Below are 27,737 nucleotides of genomic sequence, written 5' to 3'. Positions count from 1 at the left end.
CCTCTCCTCCCTGACATCCTAGTCTTGGGGAGCCTGTGGCCTCAATCCTTAGACCTGTTCTCTTCTCTGTAACGGCTCCCTCCACTCCTGGGCAGCTCATCCACCTTATGGTCTCAGATACGCTGATGATTCCCCAAACTGTTTCCCTCCCCCAGACCTGTCTCCTGAACTCTGAACTCACATATTCAGCTGTCTATTCACCGTCTCCCCTCGCATGTGTAACAGCCGCCTCAAACACCATGTGATAGGCTGAATTTTGGATCCTTCCCCCCAAACCTGCCTTCCCCAGTCTTCCCCATCTCACTTAATGGCGTTTCCACCCTTCTAGTCCCTGAGGCCAAAGCTCTGGTGCCGCCCTCATCTCCTGCCAGAATCACTGTCAGAGCCCCTTGGCTGGTCTTCTTGATTCCTCTTTCCCACCTACAGTCTGTCTTCCATAGCCAGAACGAGCCATCACCTCCCTGTTCAAAACCCTCCACTTCACACAGAATGAAAGCCAGAGACGTTGCCATAACTGCGCACACCCTTCCCCCTACCTCTCTGACCTCATCTCCTCCTCTCACTCCCCTCCAGCCTCACTGCCGCCCCACCCCCTCTCCGCCCTGCCAGATGTAAGCCTGCCAGCACGGTCCTGCCTCAGGGCCTTGCCTTGGCTTCTCCCTCAGCCTGCAGAGTTCTTCCTCCCGATATTTGCACAGCTTCCTCCCTCACCTCCTTCAAAGTCTTTGCATGAAAGTCATCTTCTCAGTGAAGCCACCCCTGACCACCACATACGATTTGTAACTTCCTCCACCCCAGGGCATGGCATGCTCCATCCTCTTCACCGTATTTTATTTATTTGACATCCCCCGCCCCCCGCCACGACATATCACCTTCCAACAGCAGCGGCCCTCACTATTTGAACTCTCACTATCCAAATATATGCTATAAATACCTGTAAACATTTCTATCCCAAACGCATTATCTGAACTGCAAACTTGTGAACATGAACTTGCGCATGCGGGGAACAGGATGTAGCTGCGGTGCAGCCACAGGATCATGGCCAGCTCACGCGCTTCCAAAGCATGGCACCGTACTGTTCTCATCTTTGCCAAACTTCTCCAAAGATTTAGCCCTTCACAGGTCCCAGTATTTGCTTCTTCCAGGTGCCAGGCACTACCAACTTGAGTCCAATTTCAAAATTATCTTTTTTAAAAATAACTAATTAATTAATGTTTATTGTCTCTTTCCCTCCACTACAATGATTAATCTTAAACTTTTCAGTCTCAGGATCTTTTTACACTCTTAAAAATTATTGAGGACCCCAAATAGCTTTTGTTTATGTACATCTTTCAACATTTACCACACTAGGAATTAAAACTGAGATATTGGGCTTCCCTGGTGGCGCAGTGGTTGAGAGTCCGCCTGCCGATGCAGGGGACACGGGTTCGTGCCCCGGTCCAGCAGGATACCACATGCTGCGGAGCGGCTGGGCCCGTGAGCCATGGCTGCTGAGCCTGCGCGTCCGGAGCCTGTGCTCCGCAACGGGGGAGGGGGGCCACAACAGTGAGAGGCCCGCATAATGCAAAAAAACCAAAAAACTGAGATATTAAAAATATGTATTAATTCATTTAAAAATAACTGTAATGAACCTATTATGTGTTTACATAAAAATATTTTTATGAAAAATATCTTCTCTAAAGCAAAAACAATTTATTAAGAAGAGGGCATTGTTTTTTTATGTATATAACAGCTTTATTAGAATATAATTCAAATACTACACAATCTGCCCATTTAAAGTGTGCAATTCAATGGCTTTTAGTATATTCAGAGTTGTGCAACCAGAAACACAATCAATTTTACAACATTTTCACCACCACCCAAAAAAGGAACCCCATATTCATTAGCTGTCTGTCACTCTGCCAACCTTCCCATCCCTCTACCCCTAGGCAGCCACTAATTTAACTTTCTGACTCTATGGATTTGTCTATACTGGACATTTCATAAAATGGAATCATGTAACATGTGGTCTTTTGTGACTGGCTTCTTTCATTTAGTATGTTATCAAGGTTCATCAATATTGTAGCATGAATGTACTTTATTCTTTCTTTAAAAAAAAAATTAATTAGGTTGCACTGGGTCTTAGTTGCAGCATGTGAGCTCCTTAGTTGTGGCAGCCAGGCTTCTTAGTTGCGGCTCACGGCCTCCTTAGCTGTGGCATGAGAACTCTTAGTTGCTGCATGCATGTGGGATCTAGTTCCCAGACCAGGGATCGAACCCAGGCCCCCTGCACTGGGAGTGAGGAGTCTTAACCACTGCGCCCTCAGGGAAGTCCCTGTACTTTATTCTTTTTTATTGCCAAGTAATACTCCACTGTATGGATATATCACATTTTATTTATTCATTCATCAATTAATGGACTTGGGTTGCTTCCACTTTTCAGCCATTATGCTGCCATGAACATTTGTGTGCAAAGTTTTGTGTGGACATGTTTTCATCTCACTTGGGTAATATTTATAGGAGTGGAACTGCTAGGTCATATGGTAACTCTGTGTTTAAGCTTTTGAGGAACTACCAGACTGTTTTCCACAGTGTCTGCACCACTGTACACACCTAACAGCTGTGTATGAGGCAGATGGTATACTTTTACACTTCTGTGAATCTCTTTGACATCTGGCTTAATAAAAGACAACCAGGTTCTCATACCTGTTTCTGTAACCAATCTGTTACAAAATATTGTTTTGGTTGAGTATATTAAAAAAATCCAGACTCAGAGAGATACAAAGTTAGAAAAAGGAAGAACATTTTAAGAGCCTTTTCAAATACTGCTGCTCTATCAGCACGTAAAGGGCCTTAAAGGCAGGGGTTTGGGTGTGTTTTGTTCACTGCTGAATCCCCTGTGCCTAGAACAATACTTGGCCTATAACAGGTGCTCAATAAATATTTATTAGATAAATGTGTAAATGAATAAATAAGTGACTGCATAAAGGAATGTGATAACATCTGTAATTACTTTCAGCTGCTTGGAAGTCAAGCAATAAAAAATTTAGGATATTTGTAGCTTTGGGGTATAATTTAAAATTTTACAGAATGCTAAATATTTAATCAGGAAATAAAAGGCATTATTTCTTTTGGCAAAGGCATTTAACTGCGGGGATGCAAAAGCAGCAAGGAACTTTCAAAACTGTACCAACAGTGTTTGCACTGGAAAGCAACTGCTTTTAGCTATGCAAATAACTCCTGAAAACTGGAACACTGCCCGTGACCTAGAAACAGGTGCGAAATCGGGAAAGGAGGAAAAGAACCGCAAGTTTCCACTCGCCCATCATGGTCCCACACTTGTTTTTTCAACCCACGGTGTCTGGAAACGTTTCACAGAATCGAGAGGAATTATGCACAAAGATGAACAGGGAGTCTGAATATAAGGGACACACAGGAAATCATAAGGAGTAATTAAAGTGTTTCAAGTTTTGAGGACTAAATTAACATAATGTATTTATCTCAGAAACAGAACTGAGGACCTCGGCGTATGGTTCACATACTGCGAAAGTGCTACAGACGTGGGTTTTAGTGAAGCCAAGAAACCGCTGCACAACAAACAGGTGAGCCAGTAATCAAATGTTCTGGTTAGTAGTGAGTTTCCTTACAGCCCACTATTTTTCCATGAAATAGAACTCAGTAAATACACCATTCTTAAGCTGAAGGATTCTTCCATCGTTTAGTGGTTCCAGAGGCACTTCAGACTCTCAGTAAGCTTTAGGGATCGTCATTAAAAGGGACTGATCGGTTAAGGAAGCCCTGGTGTCGGAGTTTAACGTCTACATACGTTACTGGCTCTCTGGTTTCTAGTCCCACTTCTGCCACCTGGTATCACCTGGCAACAGGTACATTCCTTGACCTTTCTGGAGTTCAGTTTCTCCTGAAACTGAAATTCCAAATGCTTAGAATATGAATGTTTGTGAAATACTTTGGGTCCCTTGGAGTTACTGAGGTAATTTCAAGGAATTAAATGTGGGGATGACTCAGAAGACAAAACACCCCAGTAAATTTTAAACTGTCAAGTCTGAAATAATAACCTACAAGTTTCTTCCACCCTATAGAAAACTGCCAAAGCTGCTTCCCCAACCCATACATCTCCTTATACCCAGAAATCCCAGGAATAAGACCGAAACCTACACAAGCCACCCTAGTAACTTCTGAATTTCTAGCCACCCTAGTAACTTCTGAATTTCTAGCCACCCTAGTAACTTCTGAATTTCTAGATCCAGAAGCATGAACTTCTGGATCTTCATGCTAATCCTGTTAGACAGGCAGGGCAGGGAGAGCCACTTTTATCCTTCAGACAAAGAAACTAAGGTTTAAAGTGACTGAGTGCTTTAACTAAGATGCAGAACTGGGACCCAGTAGGTCGCATGAGCTCAATCGTCTTCCCACTATTGCACCTGCTTTGCTGAGTGAAGGACGAGAGAGCTGGTCCCCTACCAGCATCTCTGAAGCCCCGACAGTGGGCACAAGGTTATCTAGCTTCCCTGGGTCCTGAACAAACAATCCTGTTCAACTCACCTGTAGCTTCACAGCGATGACCACTGAGTTAAGGTCTTTGTCCATTTCTTTTAGCATGACAAGTTTCTTCAGGGTCAAGCTGAACAGCCTAGAAAAATTTTGAGAAAGAAGATCGAGTCAAATGTAAGGAACTTATGAGAAAAGTGACAGACAGTCTGTTGAGGAAATGCTGCTTTCCCTAAAGGAAGAGTGTTAGAATGCTGTGTACTGTGTCTACCATCAGTAAAACAGCATCCCTCTTATTTAACTTTTGTACTTGGTAAGTGTCAAAAAGGTACATTATTCTATGAATGACTGTGGATGCCCCTTTATCTCCAGCCAAAACCAAGATGCCTTTTCACTCCTAATATGTGGGAGCAGTTTCTGGGAGCGGGGAGTAGACCAGGGAGGGGCATCAGTGTTTATTTTGCTTGCCCAGTTCCAGTTCCACCTTATGTCTAATCACACCTGAAACATTTACCAATGTAAATCTGTAGCAACAAAGAGAAAATCCACACAAACAAAACAGAAACCATTTGGCAGGAAATGCTTTAAATGACCACAAATTCGATTTCAGCCAAACTTTGCTTCAAACATGCAGAAAATCTTCAGTGCCACAATGAGGAAGTTCCCCTTAATTAAAAGCAATGGGACTGTCCCTCACTCTGGAGTCTTGGCATCTCTAATGTGACTCGACCTTGGCCTCCCAAGGCAGGGCTACCCTGGGCTTCTAGCAGGAGCTGGGAGGGAAACTGCAGATGCTGCCTTTCTGCTTCTGGTTTGAGTGGTTCAAGTCCTTAAAACATCCTTTTCCCCGGTGAGGTTCTGGAGGATGGTTATAGGTGGGACGCTGCCGACCCGAGTCAGGTCCTGAGACCCCGACTTGGCCTGGGGCTCATTTTCCCCGTTTCCCATCGGTCTCACCTCTGGGCCTCCTCCTTACTCTCTAAGCTCCAGTCGCCCCGAATTCATTTCTGCTCCTCGCGTGCCCACTCTCTCACCTCTGGGCCTTCTTCCAAAGGGCAGGGCCCAGTACAGCTGCTCGGCAAATATTTGTTAATGAAGTTTAACACTTTCTTAAAACGGCCTCTAGCTAAAACCAGGTGAACAAGAATACATGTTGAAGAAATTCATGTAATTCATGAAAAAAGGGGGACAAATCCAGATCCACAGAACTGAATTCTAATTTTGAATTCACCCTCACCCCAAACACTTGCTAAGATCTGCTGACACGAAGCAAATAAAACTCTTTCTTTCCTTTTGCTTTAAGTCACAATCAAAATCAACTAAAAGAGAGCCTATCAAGTCTTTTCATATACATTATTTCATCCAGATCTCAAAAACATGACTCTGTGTGTGTGTGTGTGTGTGTGTGTGTGTGTAGGGGGCGGGGTGGGGTGGGGCAGGGGTCACTGCTCTACCCGTATAACAGAAGAGGAAACAGATTCTTTTTTTTAAAATTTCATTTATTTTTGCCTGCGTTGGGTTTTCGTTGCTGCACGTGGACTTTTCTCTAGTTGTGGTGAGCGGGGGGCTACTCTTCGTTGTGGCGCGTGGGCTTCTCATTGCGGTGGCTTCTCTAGTTGCGGAGCATGGGCTCTAGGCGCACGGGCTTCAGTAGTTGCCGCACACGGGCTCAGTAGTTGTGGCACATGGGCTTAGTTGCTCCACGGCATGTAGGAGCTTCCCAGATCAGGGATCGAACCCGTGTCCCCTGCACTGGCAGGCGGACTCTTAACCACTGTGCCACCAGGTTAGTCCTGGGAAACAGATTCTAAACAGAGTAGTGACTCAGCTAAATTCCCACAGCTAGTAAGTGACAGAGCTAGATTCTAACTCCAATCTCCTTGTGGTAGGCAAATAATATCTCCTAATCCTCAGAACCTGTAAACTTTTTACAGGGCAAAAGGGACTCCGCAGATGTGATTAAATTAAGGTGGAGAGATGATCCTGGATTATCTGGATGGGTCCACTACAATCACAAGTCTTTATAAGAGGGAGGCAGGAGGGCCCAAGAAAGAGAGTGAGATGTGACCACGGAAGCAGAAGTCGGAGTGATGTGTGGCTGGCTCTGAAGATGGAAGAACCCCAGGGTCAGGGGCCAAGGAATACAAGCAGCCTCTAGAAGCTGGAAAAGGCAAGAAAACCGACGCTCCCTGGAGCCTCCAGAAGAAATGCAGCCTTGCCACCGCCTTGATTTTGGCCCAGTGAAACCCATTTTGGACTTCTGATCTCCAGAACTGTGAAAATAAACGTGTGTTTTGTTTTAAGCCACTAAGTCCGTGGTCATTTGTTACAGCAGCTGTAGGAGCTACTACGCTTCTCCTCTTAAGACCTGAGGCCTCCACTACACAGCTGCCTCCTCAGCCAATGACTGGAGCTCCCGCACCTGTGCTCCTAAAACACGCTCAGGTCTGTTAAACTGGAGTCACCACGGTTCATGCTCGCCGCCCCCTCTCCCCCGCCCATCAACAGCTACCCACAGCATCACTTGTTTCTCCTTTCCCTTCAGAGTAGAAACGTGCTGGCCCAAAAGGAACTCTGGTTCTGCCAACACCCAAGGGATTATTACATTTCACATAGTTGACTACTAAGAAATGTTACTAACTACACTGTTCAGCTCATTTTCAAGCCTTGCTGGAGAGGAAAGGGAAGGAACACAACTGGGATGAGCAAATGGAAAAGACTGGATATGCCCAATTTTGTTCCTCATCTAAGGCTGCCGATTACAAATGCTTCTGATAAGTTGGGTTTTTGTTTGTTTCCAAAGCACCTACAGACTGATGCGCTGGTGCTGAATAAACTCACTGCAAGAAAAAAAGAGTCACAGGAATAAACGGGAACACGCGTGTTTCTTCCCCTCTGCTTGTGATCCTTCACCCTCTCACACATTCCACACGTTGAGAGAGCATCTCCTGGACGCCAGGCACTGGGTTAGCGGGAGTTTAGAAGACATGGTCCACAGCCTCATGGAGATTACACAGTCTGGTGGGGAAGACAACCAACGACTTACACGACACTTCTTGTCCTCAGCTCTTCTATGCCCCATGAGGCTCTGGACCATCTTTCCTCTTACATAACATATAAAATATTGTAATAGGTAATATGGTGGAATTTTGTTAGGAGGGAAAAACACATCATATACCAATAAATATTTGGTGAATAAATAAACAAACCTTTAGGCCACAGCACCTTATGTCAAGAAGAAAGCCAACAATGATCTAGTACCTTAGGTAACAAAATAATAACAAGACTGGATGTGTTTAGTGTTTGCTCAGAAACTAGACATGCCACATTGATTTCCATACTATTGGCAATCAGTTCAACAGGTCTTTTTGTTTGTTTTTAATGGTATCACTCAAGGGGATGTGGGGACTTAAATGTATTCTGGTTCTTCAAAGCATAAGAAAATGTGACTCATTAAGCATCTACCATGTACCAGTTGCTTGAGATACATTTCACTATTTCATGTAAGTCTTACAATAATTCTAAGAGGTGGGGTACTCTACCTAGCTTACAGATAAGGATGTTGAGAAGGATTAAGAAACTTGCCCAAGGTCACACAAGAAAGTGGTTGAGCCAAGATGCAAACTTAGGTTTATCTTAGGTCAGAACCCAATTAAAATTAGTACAGGGCACTTATTTGAAGGTAAGAAGAAATTATTTTAATTACAAGTAAATATTTCCGACAGATATCTTAATACAATAGAAAAACTCTGAGTAAATAAGACACATTTCTCCTTAAACCCACACTCACACAATACTGATTGAAACAGTCCCAGATATAGTTCTGAGGATGACTGAGTCTGGCAAGATGTTCCGACGGAGGTGTCTCAACAAGTAAGAGGCTGATTAGATGCTGATCCTAGGGTTTTTTGTTACTATATGTTTTATCGGTTGGGCACTTCATATGCAGTAAAAATACAGTACCCAAGGTCTGAAAGAAGAGTCCTTCCCTGACCATACTCCAGCTTTAATCAGTTTTTCTACAGCAGAAAATAACTTTACACTAAAATCATAAAGACTGGTAATTCCAAGTGCTAGTGAAGATGTGGACTAACCAGAAGCCCCATACGTGGCTGGTAAGAGTGCAACGTCAGACAGGCATCTGAGAAACCACCTGGTAGCTTATTAGTAGATATTAAATACATGCCTATTCCTCTGCCCAGGTCCCAAGAGAAGCCGAGAAGAACGAGGGCACAGGCCACACAAAGACAGAATGTTCAGAGCAGCCCTAAACTGGAAAAAGCCTAAGTGTCCACTAACAGGATGGACCAATGAATTGTGGCATACAAAGACGACAAGCTAGTGATGCATGGGACAACATGGACAAACTTCAGAAACACTGTGCTAAGCTAAAAAAGGCAGACACAAAAGACGATATGATTCCACTCATACGAAGTTCAAGGATAGGTAAGACCAATGCATGGCGATAGGAGCCAGTTCAGTAACTGAGGCAGGTGGAGACATTGACTGGGAAGGGTCATAAGGGAACCCCTTGGGGGTGACTGAGACACCCACGACGGTGGCCACGTGGATATTCACACCTGCAAAAATCCACAGAGCTGCTTTATGTTCAAGGCCCAGGCACCACACCGTACACAAACTACACATCAAAAAAAAAACTTTTAAGACCAGAATGAAGGCTTTAGAGTCAGACATAACCTGGTCTGAATTACAGTTCTGTCATATTACTCTGTCAGTCATCCATCAGCCTATGCTGAGCTAGTTCACTGTTCCAGTCACTTGCGATGCATCAGTAAACAAAACAGACAAAATTCTTGTCATGGAATTTATATTCTAGAGTTAAAAACTGTCAATAACAATAAACATAATTATTAAATAAATTACATAGTATGTTAGATTGTGTTAAAATAGAGCTGGGTGAGGGGGATTGTGAGTGTGAGGCAGAGGAGGGCAGGGAGCATTGTAATTCTAAGTAAGGTGGTCAGGGTAGGCCTCACTGAGAAGTTCTAGATTAAGGGAAAGAAGTGCAAAGGAGCACACCTGGTCTGTTTGAGAAATATTAAGGCCAGTGGAGCTGAAGCAGAGGGAGCAAGGGTGACAGTGGTATGGGACAAGGTCAAACACATGCATTGTGGGTAGCGGAGCCATACCAGCTACGCAAAGCTTTGTAAACCACAGTAAGGATCTGGTTCTTACTCTGCAAGAAATGGGGAGCCACTGGCTTTACGTGAGAGAGACATGACCTGTTTTACATTTTAATAGGATTCTTTTAGCTGTTCTATTAGGACAGAATGGAGGGAAGCCAAGGGAAAAGGGGAAAAGGTTGAGAGTTAGAAAGCCACTGCAGTAGTGCAAGCAACAGACGGCAGAGGTTTGGAGGGTAGGGGCAGTGGAGGTGGTGAAAAGTGGTTTGAATTCTGGATATATTGTTGAAAATATAGGCTTTGGGGCCTGAACATCTGGAAAGATGGGGTTATCATTAACTGAGATGGGGAAAGCTCTGGGCAAGGCTGGTTTTGGGAGTTTAAGATTGAGAGTTCAATTCTGGACGTTTTAAATTTGAGATGTCTAGTAGAGATGCTGAGCAGAGAGTTAAGGTACACAAGTCTGCCTGTGGGCTGGGAACATCAAGACGGAAGTGCAGCATAAAGATGGAATTTAAAATCATGAGGATGAGTGAGTATACAGAGAAGAGGACCAGGACTGAGCCCAAGCATATTTCAACATTAAGACAGAGAGATGAAGAGGATGAACTAGCAAAGGATATGAAGAAGAATTAACCAGTGAAGCAGGGGGAATATCAAATGAACGTGATATTCTAGAAGCCAAGAGGGAATGGTCAGCTGTATCACTTGCTGCTGATGGGTCAAGAGGAGCACTGAAAACTGATCACTGAATTTAGCGATATGGAAGCCACTGAGGACCTCAACAAGGGCGGTTTCACTGGAAGAGTGAAAACGAAAGCCAAACTGGAATAAATTTGAGAGAGAATGGGAGGAAAGGAACTGGGAGATAGCAAATTTGTTTCAATCTTAGCTCTATCCCCGTATCCTGACTGTAAACTTCCTGTCCAACAGAAATATAGTGCAAGCCACATTTGTAATTTAAACTTCTCCTGATAGCCATATTTTTTAAAAAGTAAAAACAAAGGTGAAATTAACTTTAGTAATATATTTTATTTAACTCAATATATCCAAAATATTATAAACAATATATTAAAATATCAATATATGTAAAAAGAATAATATACCTCGACCAAGTAGGTTTTATCTCAGGAATGCAGGACTTCCCTGGTGGCACAGTGGTTAAGACTCCATGCGCCCAATGCAGGGGGCCTGGGTTTGATCCCTGGTCAGGGAACTAGATCCCACGTGCATGCCGCAACTAAGAGTTTGCATGCCGTAACTAAGGAGCCCACCTGCTGCAACTAAGACTCAGTGCAACCAAATAAATTAAGAAAAAAAAAGGTATCTAAGATTGGAATTTATTTTCAGATGATGTGATTATCTATATAGAAAATTTGATGTAATCTTCAAAAAATATTAGAATAATACGTCAGTTTAGAAAAGTTGCAGGAAACAAGATCAATATAATCAATATACAAAAATCAATGGTATTTCTATATACTGGCAACAAATAATTAGAAATTGAAACTTGAAAAAATACAATTTACAACTGCATCCAAAAAAATGACATATACAGGGATAAATCTGACAAATAACATACAAGACCTACACACACTGAAAATTATAAAACATTGCTGAGAGAAATTAAAGAAGACCTGAATAGAGACATACATTGCTTGAGTTGGATACCCAATTAAAAAAATGGAATTTCAATTCATACCTTAAGTTGTCTACAGAAATTAATTCAAAATGGACTACAAATCTAAATGTAAACATAAAATTATAAGGCTTCTAAGGCAAAAACACAGGAGAAAATATTTGGAACCTTGGGTTAGGCAAAGATTCCTTAGACATGACACCAAAGAACAATCCTTAAAAGAAAAAAATGAGAAAGCTGGACTTTGTCAAAATGAATTTGAAAGATGCTATTAAGAGAATGAAAAGACAAGCCATAGAGTGGGATAAAATACTTGCAAATCACCTATTTGATAACAGATTGGTCCAGAATATAGAGAGAATTCTCAAATTTTGATGTTAGGAAAAGAAACATCCCAGTGAAAAAAATGGGCAAATGTTTTGATCAAACACTTCACCAAAGAAGGTATACAGAAGGCAAGACATATGAAGAGATGCTCAACCTTACCAGTCATTAGGAAAATGCAAATTACAATCACAATGAGAGACCACTATCTTCCTGCTTGAAAATCGAAATTTAAAAGACTGGTCATTACTCACTGTTGGTGAGGACGTGGAGCAACTGAAAGTCACACTGTGGACGGGAATGTAAAATGTACAGTCACTCTGGAAAACAGTTCAGCAGTTTCTTTTTTTTTGCAGTACGCGGGCCTCGGCAGGCTGACTCTCAACCACTGCGCCACCAGGGAAGCCCTAGCAGTTTCTTAAAAAGTTATACTGACACCTACCATATGATCCAGTCATTCCACTCCTGTGTATTTACCCAAGAGAAAAGGAAATATATATTCCCATACAAAGAACTGTACCTGAATGTTCACAGCAGCTTTATTTGAAATAGCCCCAAATTAGAAACCACCTAAATGTCCATCAACAGACGAATGGATAAACAAACTGGTATATCCACACAATGGAATATTACTTAACAATAAAAATGGATGAACTCCTGATGCACATGACATGAATGAACTCAAAATAATTCTGAGTGAAAGAAGCCAAAAAAGAGGTACAAAGTGTTCTAGAAAATGCAAACCTTTAGTGACAGAAGGCAGACCTGTGGTTACCTTAGGATGGGGACGGGGTGGCGGCGTACAGAAAAGCATTAACTAGCAGGCCCGAGAAAAGGCCTGCTTACAGGATGGGCCCTTGCCTGACATCTTGGATCTTGGGAGGGCTTCCAGAACTGGTCAGAGTGGCTCTCTGTGCCTAAACTGTTTTTTACAAATGATGTGGTTTATGCTGAATACATGTTGCCCTCCGTGCTAGGAAGAGGGTACCCAACTGGCCAGCCCCCAGCAAGAATCTGGGCAGTACGTCTCTAAGGAGCTTCCCTGGTAAGAACATTTCATATGCGTTGTCACAATCCAGTGCTGGAGGAATTAGGTCCTGTGTGGCTCCAATGGGGAAGGACTCTTGGAACCTTGCACCTGGTTTCCTCTAGACTTTATCCATGCACTTTCCCCCCTGACTTGGCTTTTGTATCCTGTAACTGAAATAAATCATAGCTGTGACTACAACTATATACTGAGCCCTGTGAGTTCTCCTAAGAATCATCAAACCTGGACTTCACTGGTGGCACAGTGGTTAAGAATCCGCCTGCCAATGCAGGGGATACGGGTTCAAGCCCTGGGCCGGGAAGATCCCACATGCCACGGAGCAACTAAGCCCGTGTGCCACAACTACTGAGCCTGCACTCTAGAGTCCGTGAGCCACACTACTGAAGCCCCTGTGCCTAGACCCCATGCTCCGCAACAACAGAAGCCACCACAATGAGAAGCCCGTGCACCGCAACGAAGAGTAGCCCCCACTTGCCGCAACTAGAGAAAGCCTGTGCACAGCAACAAAGACCCAATGCAGCCAAAAAAATTAATTGATTAAAAAAAAAAGAAAAGAATCAGTGGTCTTGGGGACCCCCGACATAGAGGGGGCGGGAAGGAGCAATTACAAAGGGTACATTGGAGTGATGGATATGTTCATGATCTTCATTGTGGTGGTTTCAGTGTATTTGTGTCAAAAGTTGTCAAATTATACACTTTAAATATGTGCAGTTTACTGTATATCAATTATACTTCAATAAAGCTGTTTTTAAATTTTATTTATTTATTTTTGCCTGCACTGGGCCTTCGTTGCTGTGCACGGGCTTTCCCTAGTTGTGGCGAGTGGGGGCTACTCTTCATTGTGGTGTGCGGGCTTCTCCTTGCAGTGGCTTCTCTTGTTGCAGAACACGGGCACTAGGTACGCAGGCTCAGTAGTTGTGGCACACGGGCTTAGTTGCTCCGCGGCATGTGGGATCTTCCCGGACCGGGGCACGAACCCGTGTCCCCTGCATCGGCAGGTGGACTCTCAACCACTGCGCCACCAGGGAAGCCCGGCAGGAGGATTCTTAACCACCACACCACCAGGGAAGTCCAAAGCTGTTTTGTTTTAAAAGGAAGGTTCTACCCAGTGTGCTAGAGTCTGCTAATTGCCTACCCAACATCTATCTTCCCCTTCCTACTTAGTAAAAGAGCACCAGTTTTTAGCTGAGCATGTTTCTTCCTGAAATAAAAGACCACGCTTTCCGGCTTCCTTTGCAGCTAGGTTGAGAACACGTGACTGAAATCTGGCCAATGTGTAAGTGGATGTATTAGGTAGGACATGTGGGAAGACTTTTTAAGGGAGCTCACTCACGTGACAGGACCCTCTTTTGTCCTTTCTCCTTCTTCTGGTCTGTGATGCAGGCTGATGGCCTGAGCTCCGGCAGCTAACTTGGACCATGAGGAAACTGTGATAATTCAATCCATGTGTCAGGAACGTCAATTAGAAAGAGAGGAGCCAGGATCCCTGACGACACCATGGGAGCTACTCTATCAGCCCTGGACTGTTCGCCTCTGGATTTTTTATTTTTTATGTGAGAAAGCAATAAGCCGCTATCTTATATAAATCTTTTCTTATTTTTTGTTATATGCAGGTAAAGCTATTCTTTTTTTTAATTAATTAATTTATTTTGGCTGCATTGGGTCTTTGCTGCTGCGCGCGGGCTTTCTCTAGTTGTGGCAAGTGGGCTTCTCTTGCTGCGGAGCGCGGGCTCTAGGCACATGGGCTTCAGTAGTTGTGGCACGCAGGCTCAGTAGTTGTGGCTCATAGGCTCTAGAGTGAAGGCTCAGTAGTTGTGGCACATGGGCTTAGCTGCTCCGCGGCATGTGGGATCTTCCTGGACCAGGGCTCGAACACGTGTCCCCTGCATTGGCAGGCGGATTCTTAACCACTGCGCCACCAGGGAAGTCCCGGTAAACCTATTATTAATATACGGGAATAGATTCCCAAGATGTTAGGACTTTAGTCACCAGCTCCCAGATACTTTTAAGAAAACCAGCTGAATTATTCCTAGAGTCCATTTTAATGGGTGCTGCCCTATGAGGAAATCCCAACTCCCATCCTTATAGAAGGAAAGGAAGTTTTCTCAAAAGTTGAAGGAAAAAAAGATCCTTTCCATGATCCCTAAAAGAACCAAATCCCTAGTCTTCTGCACTTCAGAGAGCTAACTAGGAATCTCCACGGTACAGAGGGTTGGAAGCAGGTCCCACAGCACCACTTAGAAATATGGGAGCTGAATGAAGACCCCTCTGTACCCCACCCTCCTACCCACCTCCTCATCTGGGGATGAGGTGGGAGGGCAGTTCTAGTTAAAAGTCCTTAATCAAAGGGGGTTTCAAATGGAAGGTATGGCTGGGGTTCCCCAGCTAGTCCACCTCCGGAACGTCAGTGAAAAGCCAGACAGAGACAGGCACGCCTCTAGGTAATAGAACTCAAAGAAATCAGTGGTTTAAAGTAAAACAATGTCACAAAGATGGCTGGAATCCAAAGGACTTATAAAGGAGGATCCCAGGTTATTCAGCTCAAAGATAATCTTGCTCTCTGCAAAGGAATTTTGAAAATATATTGATAACAGGACTTGTTTACTGTCATTTTTAAAGACTCCACTTGGAAATCTTAGTTAAGTCCCTTATTAACAAAATAATAAAACAACAAATCATGGTCCCCTGATTACTCAAAGTCCTTCCTTCTGCATCTTGATCTTTTCCTGATCCCACCCCTTATTTCCTTGTTAGGTAACCCTGGTGACCCCTTTACCTCAGTTTTCTCACATAAAATGAAGATAACCCTTTCTACTTAATAACACTGTGATCCGGATTAATTGAGAGACTGAAAGGCAGCACAGGGCCTGGCATATGGTGAGATGCAGTAAACGCTACACTTGGACCCATCAGCATTACCATCGTCATCATCATCATCACTCTTACTTGTTTACTGTTTAAGCCTGTGTTTGGTTAGCTCTTCTATGGGATCAACTTCTATGGGATCAACTTCCCTCCAATAAGAGCAGTGAGGCAACTGCCCTTGTAAAGAGGAGGGAGCTCCTGGTCTCTCCCCGCATTCCCTGCACTGAGCCATTTCTCTCCCACTTCACGGGCACTCGAGCCCTTGCGGAGAACATCCTCACTGCGATCATCCACAGGAAGGATGAAGTCAGAGGAACACGGATGGCATCTAGAATTGGGTTAAAGACCTTCTCTTTGCCCAGCAAGATCCCCATCAACCATTTACTGTACATCTTCTCTAACTTCAGCTCTATGCTAGAAGATGTGAAGTACATGGAAACAGGAGGCATAATCTCTGCTTCTGAGCAGTTTTTGAGAGACGGGAATTAAGTATACTGAACAATTTGTCAACAAATGTAACACTGCATACATAATACAAGTACTAAATTACATAAAAGAAGATCACAAGTAATTGAGCTGCGGCTTCAGTGAGGACATATTATTTGAGCCCAAGTAAATTCTCTCAAGAAATTGTTTTCTTTAGATCTTATTAGACTAAATCTGAAAGAATAAAAATAAAGCTTGATAACTAGGTATAAAATGGAACAAAAATATAATAAGAATCTTTTGAAACCTTCTAAATTATTCTAGTTTGTGCTTTGCTGTAAGATAAAAGAGAAACAGCCTTAAGTGCTATCTACAAATGATCTCCAATCTGCATTTAACAACTGTTTCAAACTTATCCCCAAGCAAACCAGAACTAGAGGGGCTCACCAGGAGAGAAACAGTCTCATATTCCATCCCCAGCCCCCAGCCCCATTCTGATAGGGTATCAGTGAACAATGAAGTGGCCATATTTTAGACAGAAAAGGGGGAAGAAAGGAGAAACAAAGATCTGGATGAAATAAAAAACTGAAGAGCTAGTCTCTGAACCAAACCGACAGTCCTCTTGGGACCAGAGCAGATAAATGCTGGACCAGAAGCCAAGTGACTTGGATCATTCTTTTGTCCCAACAAGAAATGGCTGTGTCACGTGAGCAAGTCTCGCTTTTCTCCCCTGCAGTTCTTTAATCCTAAAATGGGAAGAATGAGCTCTGCCTTCTCTCTACAACAGCATTTATCAGGATAAAGTGCAAATCAATAGAAAAAAATTATGGGAAAGGTTTTTCTTTGTGAGAGTAACTCCATTTCTAAAACGGTCTCCATTTTAACAGGGCGCCGGTAGAGGTCTGCATGAGCTTCAGTAACAATAACGTGAAAGGTAAATTTCTGAGCAGTGTATTTTACTGCTTACGAAGTTACTTGACTATGTAGATATTGAAATTATTACTTCACGTGAAATAGCGTAATTTTCACTGTGAAACAATTAACTAAGGCATTATTATTTTAAAATGAGTAGCCCTAAAGCAGATTTTTAAAAAGTAAAGTGACTAAATTATCATCCGGAAAGGCACAACTTGGAAGAGATGGGCTGAATGAGATGCAGAGGAGAGTGGATTTTCCAGTGAATGGATAAGAGGAAAAAAGATTTCCTGTCTCTAACTGTCTCGCAAGAAATCAGATGGCACTAGGCATTGTTCAAATGGAGAAACACCAGAGAATGAGAAAAACTTAGACCCAAACAAGAAACAGAACCCAGGAAGATGCTTAGACACGTTTTATTCCCCAGCCATCTGATATGACTCTACGAAGCACAGGAATGTAAGGTTATGAATAAATCCCTAATTTTCAGCTACTGAGCATATGTTTATCTTTGGAGTACAAATGCCAATCACTTGCACATACCAACAAGATTTATAACATTTTCCCCTCTTTTACAAAGTTCTTGATGATAGTCTTCTGGATAGGAAAACAGGCCTCGAATGTGTGGGGAGGTGTGGAGGGGGCTTGCCTATTAAAATCAGACAGGACAATTTTCAGGTCTGCAGCCCCTTAGTAAGATAGAAGAGACTGAAGTGTACGTTCTCTCATCTATAAAATAGAACTGCCGTGTGAACTAGCAAATGGGAAAGCACCTAGCACAGAGCCTGGCACATCAGAAGTGCTCAAAAAGGGTACATGCCGTCAGCATCGGACAAGTCCCAGTCACTTAAATTACTGTCCCTCATTGTGACAACCCCTTAATCCATGTGTTTCAGTGATAGAGGTAGAGGGCATGTGTGGGAAGGACAAAAACAAATAAAAACCCTCTAGGGTGCAGCCAAAAATAACAGGGGCAAGAACCAATAAAATATATGAAAACAAAAATATATCATATCCAAGGAGACTCCCAAGGCACGCATGGTTGAATATTAGGAACTTAGTAATACATGTTATCACATTAATAAGCTCAAAAAATACAATTATTTTATTAGATGCTGAAAAGGGATTTGATCAAATTCAACATGCATTCCTAATTTAAAAAGACCCTTGGGAAAAGAACAATAGAAAAATACCTCCTTAACATAAACTTTAAACATATATATTTTCCATATAGTCAGCATCAGGATTGAAGGTGAGAGACCAGAGCATTCCTTCTGAAGACAGTAACAATATATAGGCCTATCTCTGCTACTTATATAAAACTGGTCTTAAAAGCTGGCTGAAGTAATTAGAAATAAGTGATATAGAAGCAAGGAGGAGACAAAACTATTCCATCTACATGTGTGTGACTGTGCACTAGAACTCAAGAGAATCAACCAAAAAGCTAGTGGAGTCATTAATAAAATATCAAAATAAATATATAAAAATCAAAAGTCTGCTTAATGCGGATGCTAACCAATAATTAAATATAATTGGAGAGACTTCCCTGGTGGCATAGTAGTTAAGAACCTGCCTGCCAATGCAGGGGACACGGGTTCCATCCCTGATCCGGGAAGATCCCACATGCCGTGGAGCAACTGGGCCCGTGTGCCACAACTACTGAGCCCATGTGCCTAGACCCCGTGTTCCACAACGAGAAGCCACCACAATGAGAAGTCTGCGCACTGCAACAAAGAGTAGCCCCTGCTAGCTGCAACTAGAGAAAGCCTGGGGCAGCAACAAAGACCCAATGCAGCCAAAAATAAGTTAATTAATCAAAAATAATAATAAATATAATTGGAAAGTAGGTAGAGATGCTTGCTGCAGTATTCAAGGAGGAAATGATTTCCTAATTAACTTCAAAATGCTTCAGAAAAAAATAAATAGGACAAAATTTTAAAAATTGCTCAAGGTAGGAGATTAATATATATGGGGCTGCACTAAATGTCTCTCTCTTCTTTTCTGTAGGTTTTAAAAATTTCATAGTAACAAAAAAGAAAAAAAAAGAAAGAAAGGAAAGAAAAATGCCAAGAAACTTCTAGGGACAAAGAATAACGAAGAGAGCTTGACCCAATAGGACATTAACATGTATTCTAAAGCCAACGTAATTAAAATACCTTGGTATTGAGAAAAGAATAAACAAAGAGATAAATGGAAGAGAACAGAGTCCAAAATTAGACCCAAGTATAAATAGGAATTTACTGTATGTAAGAAATAGATGAATTACTCAATTAATAAATAGCACTGGAAAACTGGCTAGCTATTTGAACAAAAACAATGATGGATCCCTATCTTATTCCTTACACCAAAGTAAATTTCAGCTGGATTAAAGATTTAAATAGAAAAAAGAAAGAAAGCCATAAAAGTAGCAGAAGAAAATATGGACAATTAAAAAACTAATCTTCTGTTGGGGAAAGGCTTTCTAAGCATCACACCAAATCAGAACCCATAAAGGAACTGACTGATACACATAAAAATAAAAAACTTCTATATAGCAAAATCAATAATAAAAAACGAAATCTGAACATACTCAAAAAGATTTAAAGATTTTAATAACTACAATGAAAAATATTTGTGATATGATAAAATGTCAAATCCTTAATATGCAAAGAGTTATTACAAATCAACAGAAAAAACAAATACCTCAAAATAAAAATTGGCAAAGAATATTAACAGGCAATTCACAAAGGAAGAAAAAGGAGTGGTGAAAAACACATAAATAGATATTTACTTTTACTACTAATCAGATAAACACAAATATCAACCATACTGAAAAAATGAGAAAGAGTGACAAGACCCAGAGTTGTGAGAATATGGGAAAAAGGCACTCTAATGTACCGCTGGCAGGAATGAAACCTACTAGCAATTTTCAGTTTTTAGAGAGCAGTTTCATAATAAGTATTAAAATTTTAATATGCATACCTTTTGAAAGTATAATCCCATTTTTAGAAATTTATATAAGAAGATAAATAGAGCAGTACACACAGGGAACTGATTAATAAATATTATATTTATATAAAAAGCAATGTATAGTTACTATAAGGGACGATGTAGATCTAAATATATTAAATTGAGAAAACATAATAGTTATGGTATAATTCCATTTTTGTTAAATCACATTTAGTTTTCACACAAATGGAAGATCGTTCAAACAAATTCTGACAGTGGTCATTGCTGGGCAGTGGGATTCTACCTTATTCTTATTTTCTTCTTTAAGTTTTTTGGTATTGTTTACATTTTAAAAATATCTATTTTTCTTACCAAAAAATATATTTACATTTTAGGAGAAAGATTTTTTAATAGTGATAATTATTAAAACTAGGTGACAGGTACATGGGGGATCACCATACTATTTTTCCTAGTTTTGAAAATCCATAAATTAAAAAATAAACAATTTGAGTAAAAGAAACAGGCTGAACAGAAATCAGAGGGCCATACAACAGGCACATGAAAAGATGCTCAACATCGCTAATCATCAGGGAAATGCAAATCAAAACCACCATGAGATATCACCTCACACCTGTCAGAATGACCATCATCAAAAAGAACACAAATAAAAATGGTGAGGATGTGGAGGGAAGTGAATCCTCGTGCACTGCTGGTGGGGATGTAAATTGGTGCAGCCACTGTGGAAAACAGAACGGAAGTTTCTCAAAAAACTAAAAATAGAACTACCATATGACCCAGCAATTCCACTCCTGGGTATATATCCAAAAAACCCCCAAAATACTAATTTGAAAAGATACATGCACCCCAATGTTCATAGCAGCATTATTTACAATTGCCAAGATATGGAAGCAACCTAAGTGTCCATCAACAGATGAATGGATAAAGATGTGGTACACACACACACACACACACACACACACACACACACACACACACAAAATGGAATACTACTTAGCCATAAAAAAGAGTGAAACTTTTGCCATCTGCAGCAACATGGATGGACTTGGAGTGTACTATGCTAAGTGAAATAAGCCAGACAGAGAAAGACAAATACTATATGATATCACTTATATGTGGCATCTAAAATATACGACAAACTAGTGAATATAACAAAAAAGAAGCAGACTCACAGATACAGAGAACAAACTAGTGGTTACCAGTGGTGAGAGGAGAGGGGTGGGGCCAATATAGGGGTAGGGGATTAAGAGTTACAAACAATTAGGTATGAAATAAACTACAAGCATATATTGTACAACATGGGGAATATAGCCAGTATTTTACAACAACTATACATGGAGTATAACCTTTAAAAATTGTGAATCACCATATTGTACACCCGTAACTTATATAACATTGTACATTAACTATACTTCAATAAAAACGAAATCAGAGGGCTATAATCAATCACTAAAACGTACTTATTTAAATAGTATCAGGACTTCCCTGGTGATGCAGTGGTTAAGAATCCGCCTGCCAATGCAGGGGACACAGGTTCGAGCCCTGGTCAGGGAAGATCCCACATGCCGCGGAGCAGCTAAGCCCGTGTGCCACAACTACAGAGCCTGTGCTCTAGAGCCCGCGAGCCACAACTACTGAGCCCGCGTGCCGCAACTACTGAAGCCCGCACACCTAGAGCCCGTGCTCCGCAACAAGAGAAGCCACCGCAATAAGAAGCCCATGCACCACAACGAAGAGTAGCCCCTGCTCGCCACAACTAGAGAAAGTCCACATGCAGCAACAGACCCAAAGCAGCCAAAAATAAATAAAATAAAATAAATAATTTTAAAGATAAAAAAATAATCAAAAAATAAATTAAAAAAATAAAAAGTATCTATAGCTTAAATGAGGAAAAAAATCCATAAAACTAATTCTAAGCCCACTCATATAAGGGTAAAGATTAAACAAAGTAGATTAGAATCCCAGAATACTGGAACTGAATACACTATTTCCATTTTACAGGTTCAAAGAGATGAGACATAAAAAATAGAAACCTCTTCAGCCAAATACATTCCCTCCAATTAGAATGGGTATAGATGCTAAATGCTGAATATTATATCAAACCAAAACAAACACATGTTCTCCCCTGCAAAAGTGCGACTTAACGGCTACTTAAAGAAATCAAGGAGAAAGCTAAACCATGTTTTAAATCTCAAATATTTCCCTCACATGTTAAAATTATTGCTCAAATAAAAATACGTAATGAGAATCGTCAATTTGACTCTGTAATGAGTATTTTAACAAAAAACATTTTATCTCACTTTACAAGGAAGAATGAAACTTGAATTACAGCTAAAAAATACTAGATAGGCACTTAACAGGAAAGGAAAGCAGATAGCTAATAAACATATAAAAAGATGCCCAAACCAATCAGTAATAAGGAAAATGCAGATCAAACCACAGGGAGATACTATTTCACTTCCACTGGAGGAGAAAAAATTATAAATCTGACAACATCAGGTGATGTGATTACGGTGATCAGAACAATTAAACACTGCTGGTGGGAGGGCAACTTGGTCTATCTACTTTTGCAAAGAGTTTGGCTTTACAAAGCAAAGGCAGAGAACACACACACCCTGGGGCTTAGTCTGTGAACAGACCCTAGGGCAGTAGTTCTCTAAGTATGGTCTGGAACCCTCTGGAATCCTTTCAGGAGGTATGTAAGGTCAAAACTATTTTCAAAATGATTCCAAGGTGTTATTTCCTCTTTCACTCTCATTCTCTCCCAAATATGCAGTGTTTTCCACTCATGTGTGACACTGTAACAAATCGAATGCAGAAGCAGACAGGAGAAATCAGTGGTTTTCTATTAAGACAGTAAAGAGATTTGAAAAAAATGTAAAACCATGCCATATTTCTCATTAGTTTGTTTTGGAAACCACAGTTTTTCTTTCAGAAAAATGTTAATTTTTATTTTATTATTTTAATTTTAAAATCATTGTTTTTTAAATAAGTTAATAAGTAAACATTTTAAACATTTCTATTCTAATTTGTAGTACAGTGAATATTAATAGATATAACCCACCAGGAGACATGCACAAAAATATCTTTAGCATGACTATTTGCGACTCCCCCCCCACCCCGCAAAACCCCCAAACAAACAAAGATCAAACAAAAAACTCATTAACACCACAAATGTCTATCAACATACATGCATACACAGTAATACAATGGAATACTACTTACACATCCGTGGAAATGAATGAATTACAGATATACACAACAGTAAGAAAACACAAAACACCCAACATGAATCTATGTACATAAAGCTCAAAACACAACACTAAATAATACACTGTTTAGGAAGACAAATATTCAAGCGAATGATAAAAACAGTTATGTATTGAGGATAGCAGTTACCTCTGAGGGGGAGGGAAAAGGATGAGGAAAAGCGGGATATATAAGGGACTCAATGACTAAATTCTTTTTCTTAAATTGGGTAGTAGGTTCTTGGGTGTTTGTTGTAAAATGATTCCTTATATATTTATATAGTATACCTCTTCTAAATATTCTCAAATATCTACTCAATATTTAGTAAAATACTCAATATCTAATAAGAACAACTAGAGATCACAGTGGTTCAAGACTCTGGAAAAGATGAGGCAGATCTAAAGACTAAAAATGGGGAGTAAATTCACTAAATTTTTGTTACGCATCCGCCATATACTACTATGATAATTTTTGAGGGAATACAAAATACACAAAATCCCCACCCTTAAGAAGTTCACAGGAAGAGAGGCTGGACTTCCACTTCATAGAAGAATGGGGAAGCTGCAGCAGATCAGCACTCCTGCCAAGAACAATGGAAAAAGCTGGCTAAAATACAGGAACAGTCTATTTTAAAGTCGTAGAGGGCTCCCCTGGTGGCAGAGTGGTTAAGAATCCGCCTGCCAATGCAGGAGACACAGGTTCCAGCCCTGGTCTGGGAAGATCCCACATGCCACAGAGCAACTAAGCCCGTGTGCCACAACTACTGAGCCCGCATGCCACAACTACTGAAGCCCACGTGCCTAGAGCCTGTGCTCTGCAACAAGATAAGCCACCACAATGAGAAGCCCGTGCACCGCAACGAAGAGTAGCCCCCACTCGCCACAACTAGAGAAAGCCCGCGTGCAGCAACGAAGACCCAATGCAGCCAAAAACAAATAAATAAAATAAACAAATTTATTTTTTTTAAAAAGTAGGGCTTCCCTGGTGGCGCAGTGGTTGAGAGTCCGCCTGCCGATGCAGGGGACACGGGTTCGTGCCCCGATCCGGGAGGATCCCACATGCCACGGAGCGGCTGGGCCCGTGAGCCATGGCCGCTGAGCCTGTGCATCCGGAGCCTGTGCTACGCTACGGGAGAGGCCACAATGGTGAGAGGCCCGCGTACCGCAAAAAAAAAAGTAATAGGGAGAAAACCTTTAACAAATTAAAAAATAAAGTAGTAGCGAGTTTCTGGAGGGGCCAAGAGAAGAGAATCTTGAGAAGAGAGCTGACTTTTGCAGTAAATTACAGATTCTGAATATGGGCAGGAGGCAGAGAATCTGGGCTTTCTGTCAGATATGAGCAAAATGGTGGCTTCAAGCACACTGCCAGTTTTTCTCTGAGGATGTTTGCTGAATACTGATGGTGTACGAGGCAGTAAAAACCTAAGCAAAAATCTCCTGAAAAGCAGTTTTGTTAGACTAAGAATGTGGTCTCTATCAGGGAAGAGGGTCCTGAGAACACATGAGGTCTCAGTGGGAAACCCCGGAGGGCTGGGGGGAACCAGAGGTTAGAAAGTCTGAGCCTCACCAGAACTGCAAATTCAACTTCCATCTAGCACAGCCTCTGATTGGATTAAGGTGATCAGCCAAGCAGAGGGAAAAGTGAGCCCTGACTGGAGGAAAATCTCATCATCTGGAGCTCCTACAATTATTTTTGTATACAATGCCTGGCATTACTAAACATGGCAAAAGACAGGACCATACAATTGGAAACTAAGGGGGAAAAAAAAAGACTGATAGAGACCCAAAGATGACCCAGATGTTAGGAGTTAGCTGGAAAGCACCTAAAAGTAACAATAATTAATCTGGTTTAAAAAACAAACAGGAACAACAAAAAAAGAAAACACAAACAGGAGAAAAGATGAAAAAAGGAGACGAAAAGATGGAGAATTTTACCAGAGAACTGGAGACCTATACAGAGACAACTTATCAGTTACATATTTCCTCCAATCATCAGACTTGTATATTCAACTGCTTTCTGCCTGGCAGTTAGCTCTACTTGGAAGTATCAATGGCATCTCAAATTCAACATGTTCAAAACCCAACTTTCCTTAGTAAACTTCGTCCTTTTCACTGTTCACAATCCATTCTATTAAGCAAACAAGAAACCTTGTCGTAGGAGTAACCTACGACAGCTCTCTCTCCCTTGCCTTCATATCCAAACCATTATCAAGTGTTGTCAACGATACCTCCGAAAGGGCTTTCAAATCCATTTCTTTCTATTATCACCAATCCCAACCTAGTCTAAGACACCATAACCTACTTCTGCAACAGCCTCCTAACCAATCTACCTACACTCTTGTTTCCCTTCAATTTGTTCTTTACCTTGTGGTTAGAGATCTTTTTGAACCAGCAGTCTGATCATGTCTGGTACCCCTCAGCCTCAATTAATATGTCCCCAAGCTAGGCTCAGTGAGGACAGTGAGAACATCTATTTTAGCTATTTTATCTGACCACAGCAATCCAAGCACCTAACAGAGTGTCCGGCACACAGTAGGCACTCAGTGAAAATACTGTTGAACAAGTAAACATACTTTCTACAATTTTGCCCTTGAAAAATGAGTGGGAATTTCTATACAGACTACTTGATTATTCATGAACCCATTTCACCAAGCAGTGTCAACTCCAGGCAAACAAGAAAATAGGATAAGTAAAGTCTCTTAGTGGCTGACTTTAGAATAAAGAACACATTAATTGGTCTTAGGTTAAAGGTGTCACAGTCAGACATAAGTGTCGGGTTCTTTTATTCTAGATGAGTTGGTACCAGTGCAAAAAGGGTTAAAAACATTTTTTAGAAAACTGTCAGGTGGAAACTATTTTTTTCCACTCCACTTTATAAATTCAGGGAGATTAGGCACTACCTGGGAGCTGACATTTGCCTCTGTTTAGTAATATTCTCTAACAAGCACACACCATGGTCTCTGACCATTAGAATTGATGGAGAGTTTGTAACATGGAAGACAGATCTGACGAAATTATACAAAATGTTATCAGTGTGACAATGAAATGGTAAATATGAAATAAAAGAAAACAGAAAAGTTAGATCTGAAATATAATGAACATCTAGGAGAAGTAGAGAAATTAGGGGAGGGACATTATTCAAAGAGATAATAGCAAAGAATTCTCCAGAATTTTCCAAAGCCACCCATCCTCAGATTTGGAAAGTCCAACAAATCTGAAGGAGGGTAAATAAAAATGAATCCACACTCAGACATATTACTGTAAATCTGCAGAACACACCAAAGACAAGAAGACTTAAAAGCTCCTGTAGAAAAAAAGACAAATAAGAAACAATCAGACTGACAACTGACTTAAAAAAAATCAATTTTATTGAGGTTTAATTTACATGTTACATAGTTCACCTATTTTAAGCACATAACTCAATGACTTTTAGTAAATTTACCAGATGGTGCAGCCACAATACAGTTTTAGAATGTTTCCATCAACAAAATGATCCCTTGCTGCCCATTTACATTCAATCCCTGTTCCCCACCACCCCAAGAAACCAATCCATTCTCAGTCTCTACAGATTTGTCTTTTCTGGACATTTCATATAAATGGAAATACACAATATGTGTCTGGCTTCTATAAAGCTGTACATAAAGGATATATACCTAGCATAATGATTTTGAGGTTTATCCATTTGTTGCATGTATCAGTATTTTATTTATTCATTTTTTATTACCGAATAGTCATCTATTATAAATTTATATATATATATATATATATATATATATATATATATATATTTGGGTTGTTTCCACTTTTTAGTTACTATGAATAACAATGTTACGAACATCCACACACCAGTCTTTGTGTGGACCCATGCTTTCATTTCTCTTGGGTATATACTGTCAGTGGAATTGCTGGGTCATATGGTACATTTAGGTTTAGCTTTTTAAGAAACTGCCAAACTATTTTCCAAAGTGGCTGTGCCATTATCCATTCCCACCAGCAACATATGGAGTTCCTGTTTCTCCACATCCTCACGAACATTCATGTTAATTAAGTGTTAATTAAAACATTTTCAGATAACAAAACCTGAGAGTTTACTACCAAGAGTTTATGAGAGTTTATGTGTATTACTTTTATCTACTGCTAAATAACAATACAAATGGCTATAAATAACACACATTTATTATCTCTCACTCTCTGTGTGTTAGAAATTCAGAAGCAGCTGAGCTGAGTGGTCCTGGCTCAAGGTCTCTCAGGAGGTTTCAGTCAGGATGTTGGCCAAGGTTGCAATCATCCTGACCAGGACGGCAGGGTCTGCGTTCTTTCCAGGTGGTTCACTCACAAGTACTGCCAGTCGGTTGATAAGTGGCCTCAGTTCCTCTCCCAGGGCTGATTGATATCCTCTGGACATGGGAGCTGGCTTCCTCGCAGAGTGAGTGGTCCAAGAAAGAGCAAGGCAAAGGTGCAACGTATTTTATGTCCTAGCCTCAGAGGTCACACTCCATCATTTCCACGATATCCTAATGGTTACACAGGTCAGCCTCGTTCAGTGTGGGAGGGATACTAAGTGTGAATCCCAGAGAGGGTGAATCACTGGGGCGCCTTAGAGGCTGGCTTGAGCATTAATATGCCTTCTTAAGGCTATATTATAAAAATAAGAAAATGGTCCTAGAAGATCAAGGTCAAGGATAGAAAAAGAA

The 27,737-nt window shown here is 41.0% G+C and overlaps 1 protein-coding gene across 4 annotated transcripts in view; it reads right to left on the bottom strand.

The window, feature by feature from the left end:
* Positions 1–27,737, bottom strand: part of PACS1 (phosphofurin acidic cluster sorting protein 1) — a gene marked incomplete at both ends in the record, with an annotated part of 137,469 nt that overhangs the window by 30,190 nt on the left and 79,542 nt on the right. For all 4 annotated transcript variants that reach the window (XM_082845143.1, XM_082845144.1, XM_082845145.1 and 1 more), the window contains one exon: positions 4,543–4,630. In XM_082845143.1, the coding sequence (XP_082701269.1) occupies positions 4,543–4,630 (88 nt within the window). The remainder of the gene's footprint in view (positions 1–4,542; positions 4,631–27,737) is intronic.

Source organism: Leucopleurus acutus (assembly GCF_964270905.1).
Source record: "Leucopleurus acutus genome assembly, chromosome: 8".
NCBI lineage: Eukaryota > Metazoa > Chordata > Mammalia > Artiodactyla > Delphinidae > Leucopleurus > Leucopleurus acutus.
This window is presented reverse-complemented; position numbering and strand designations above follow the sequence as displayed.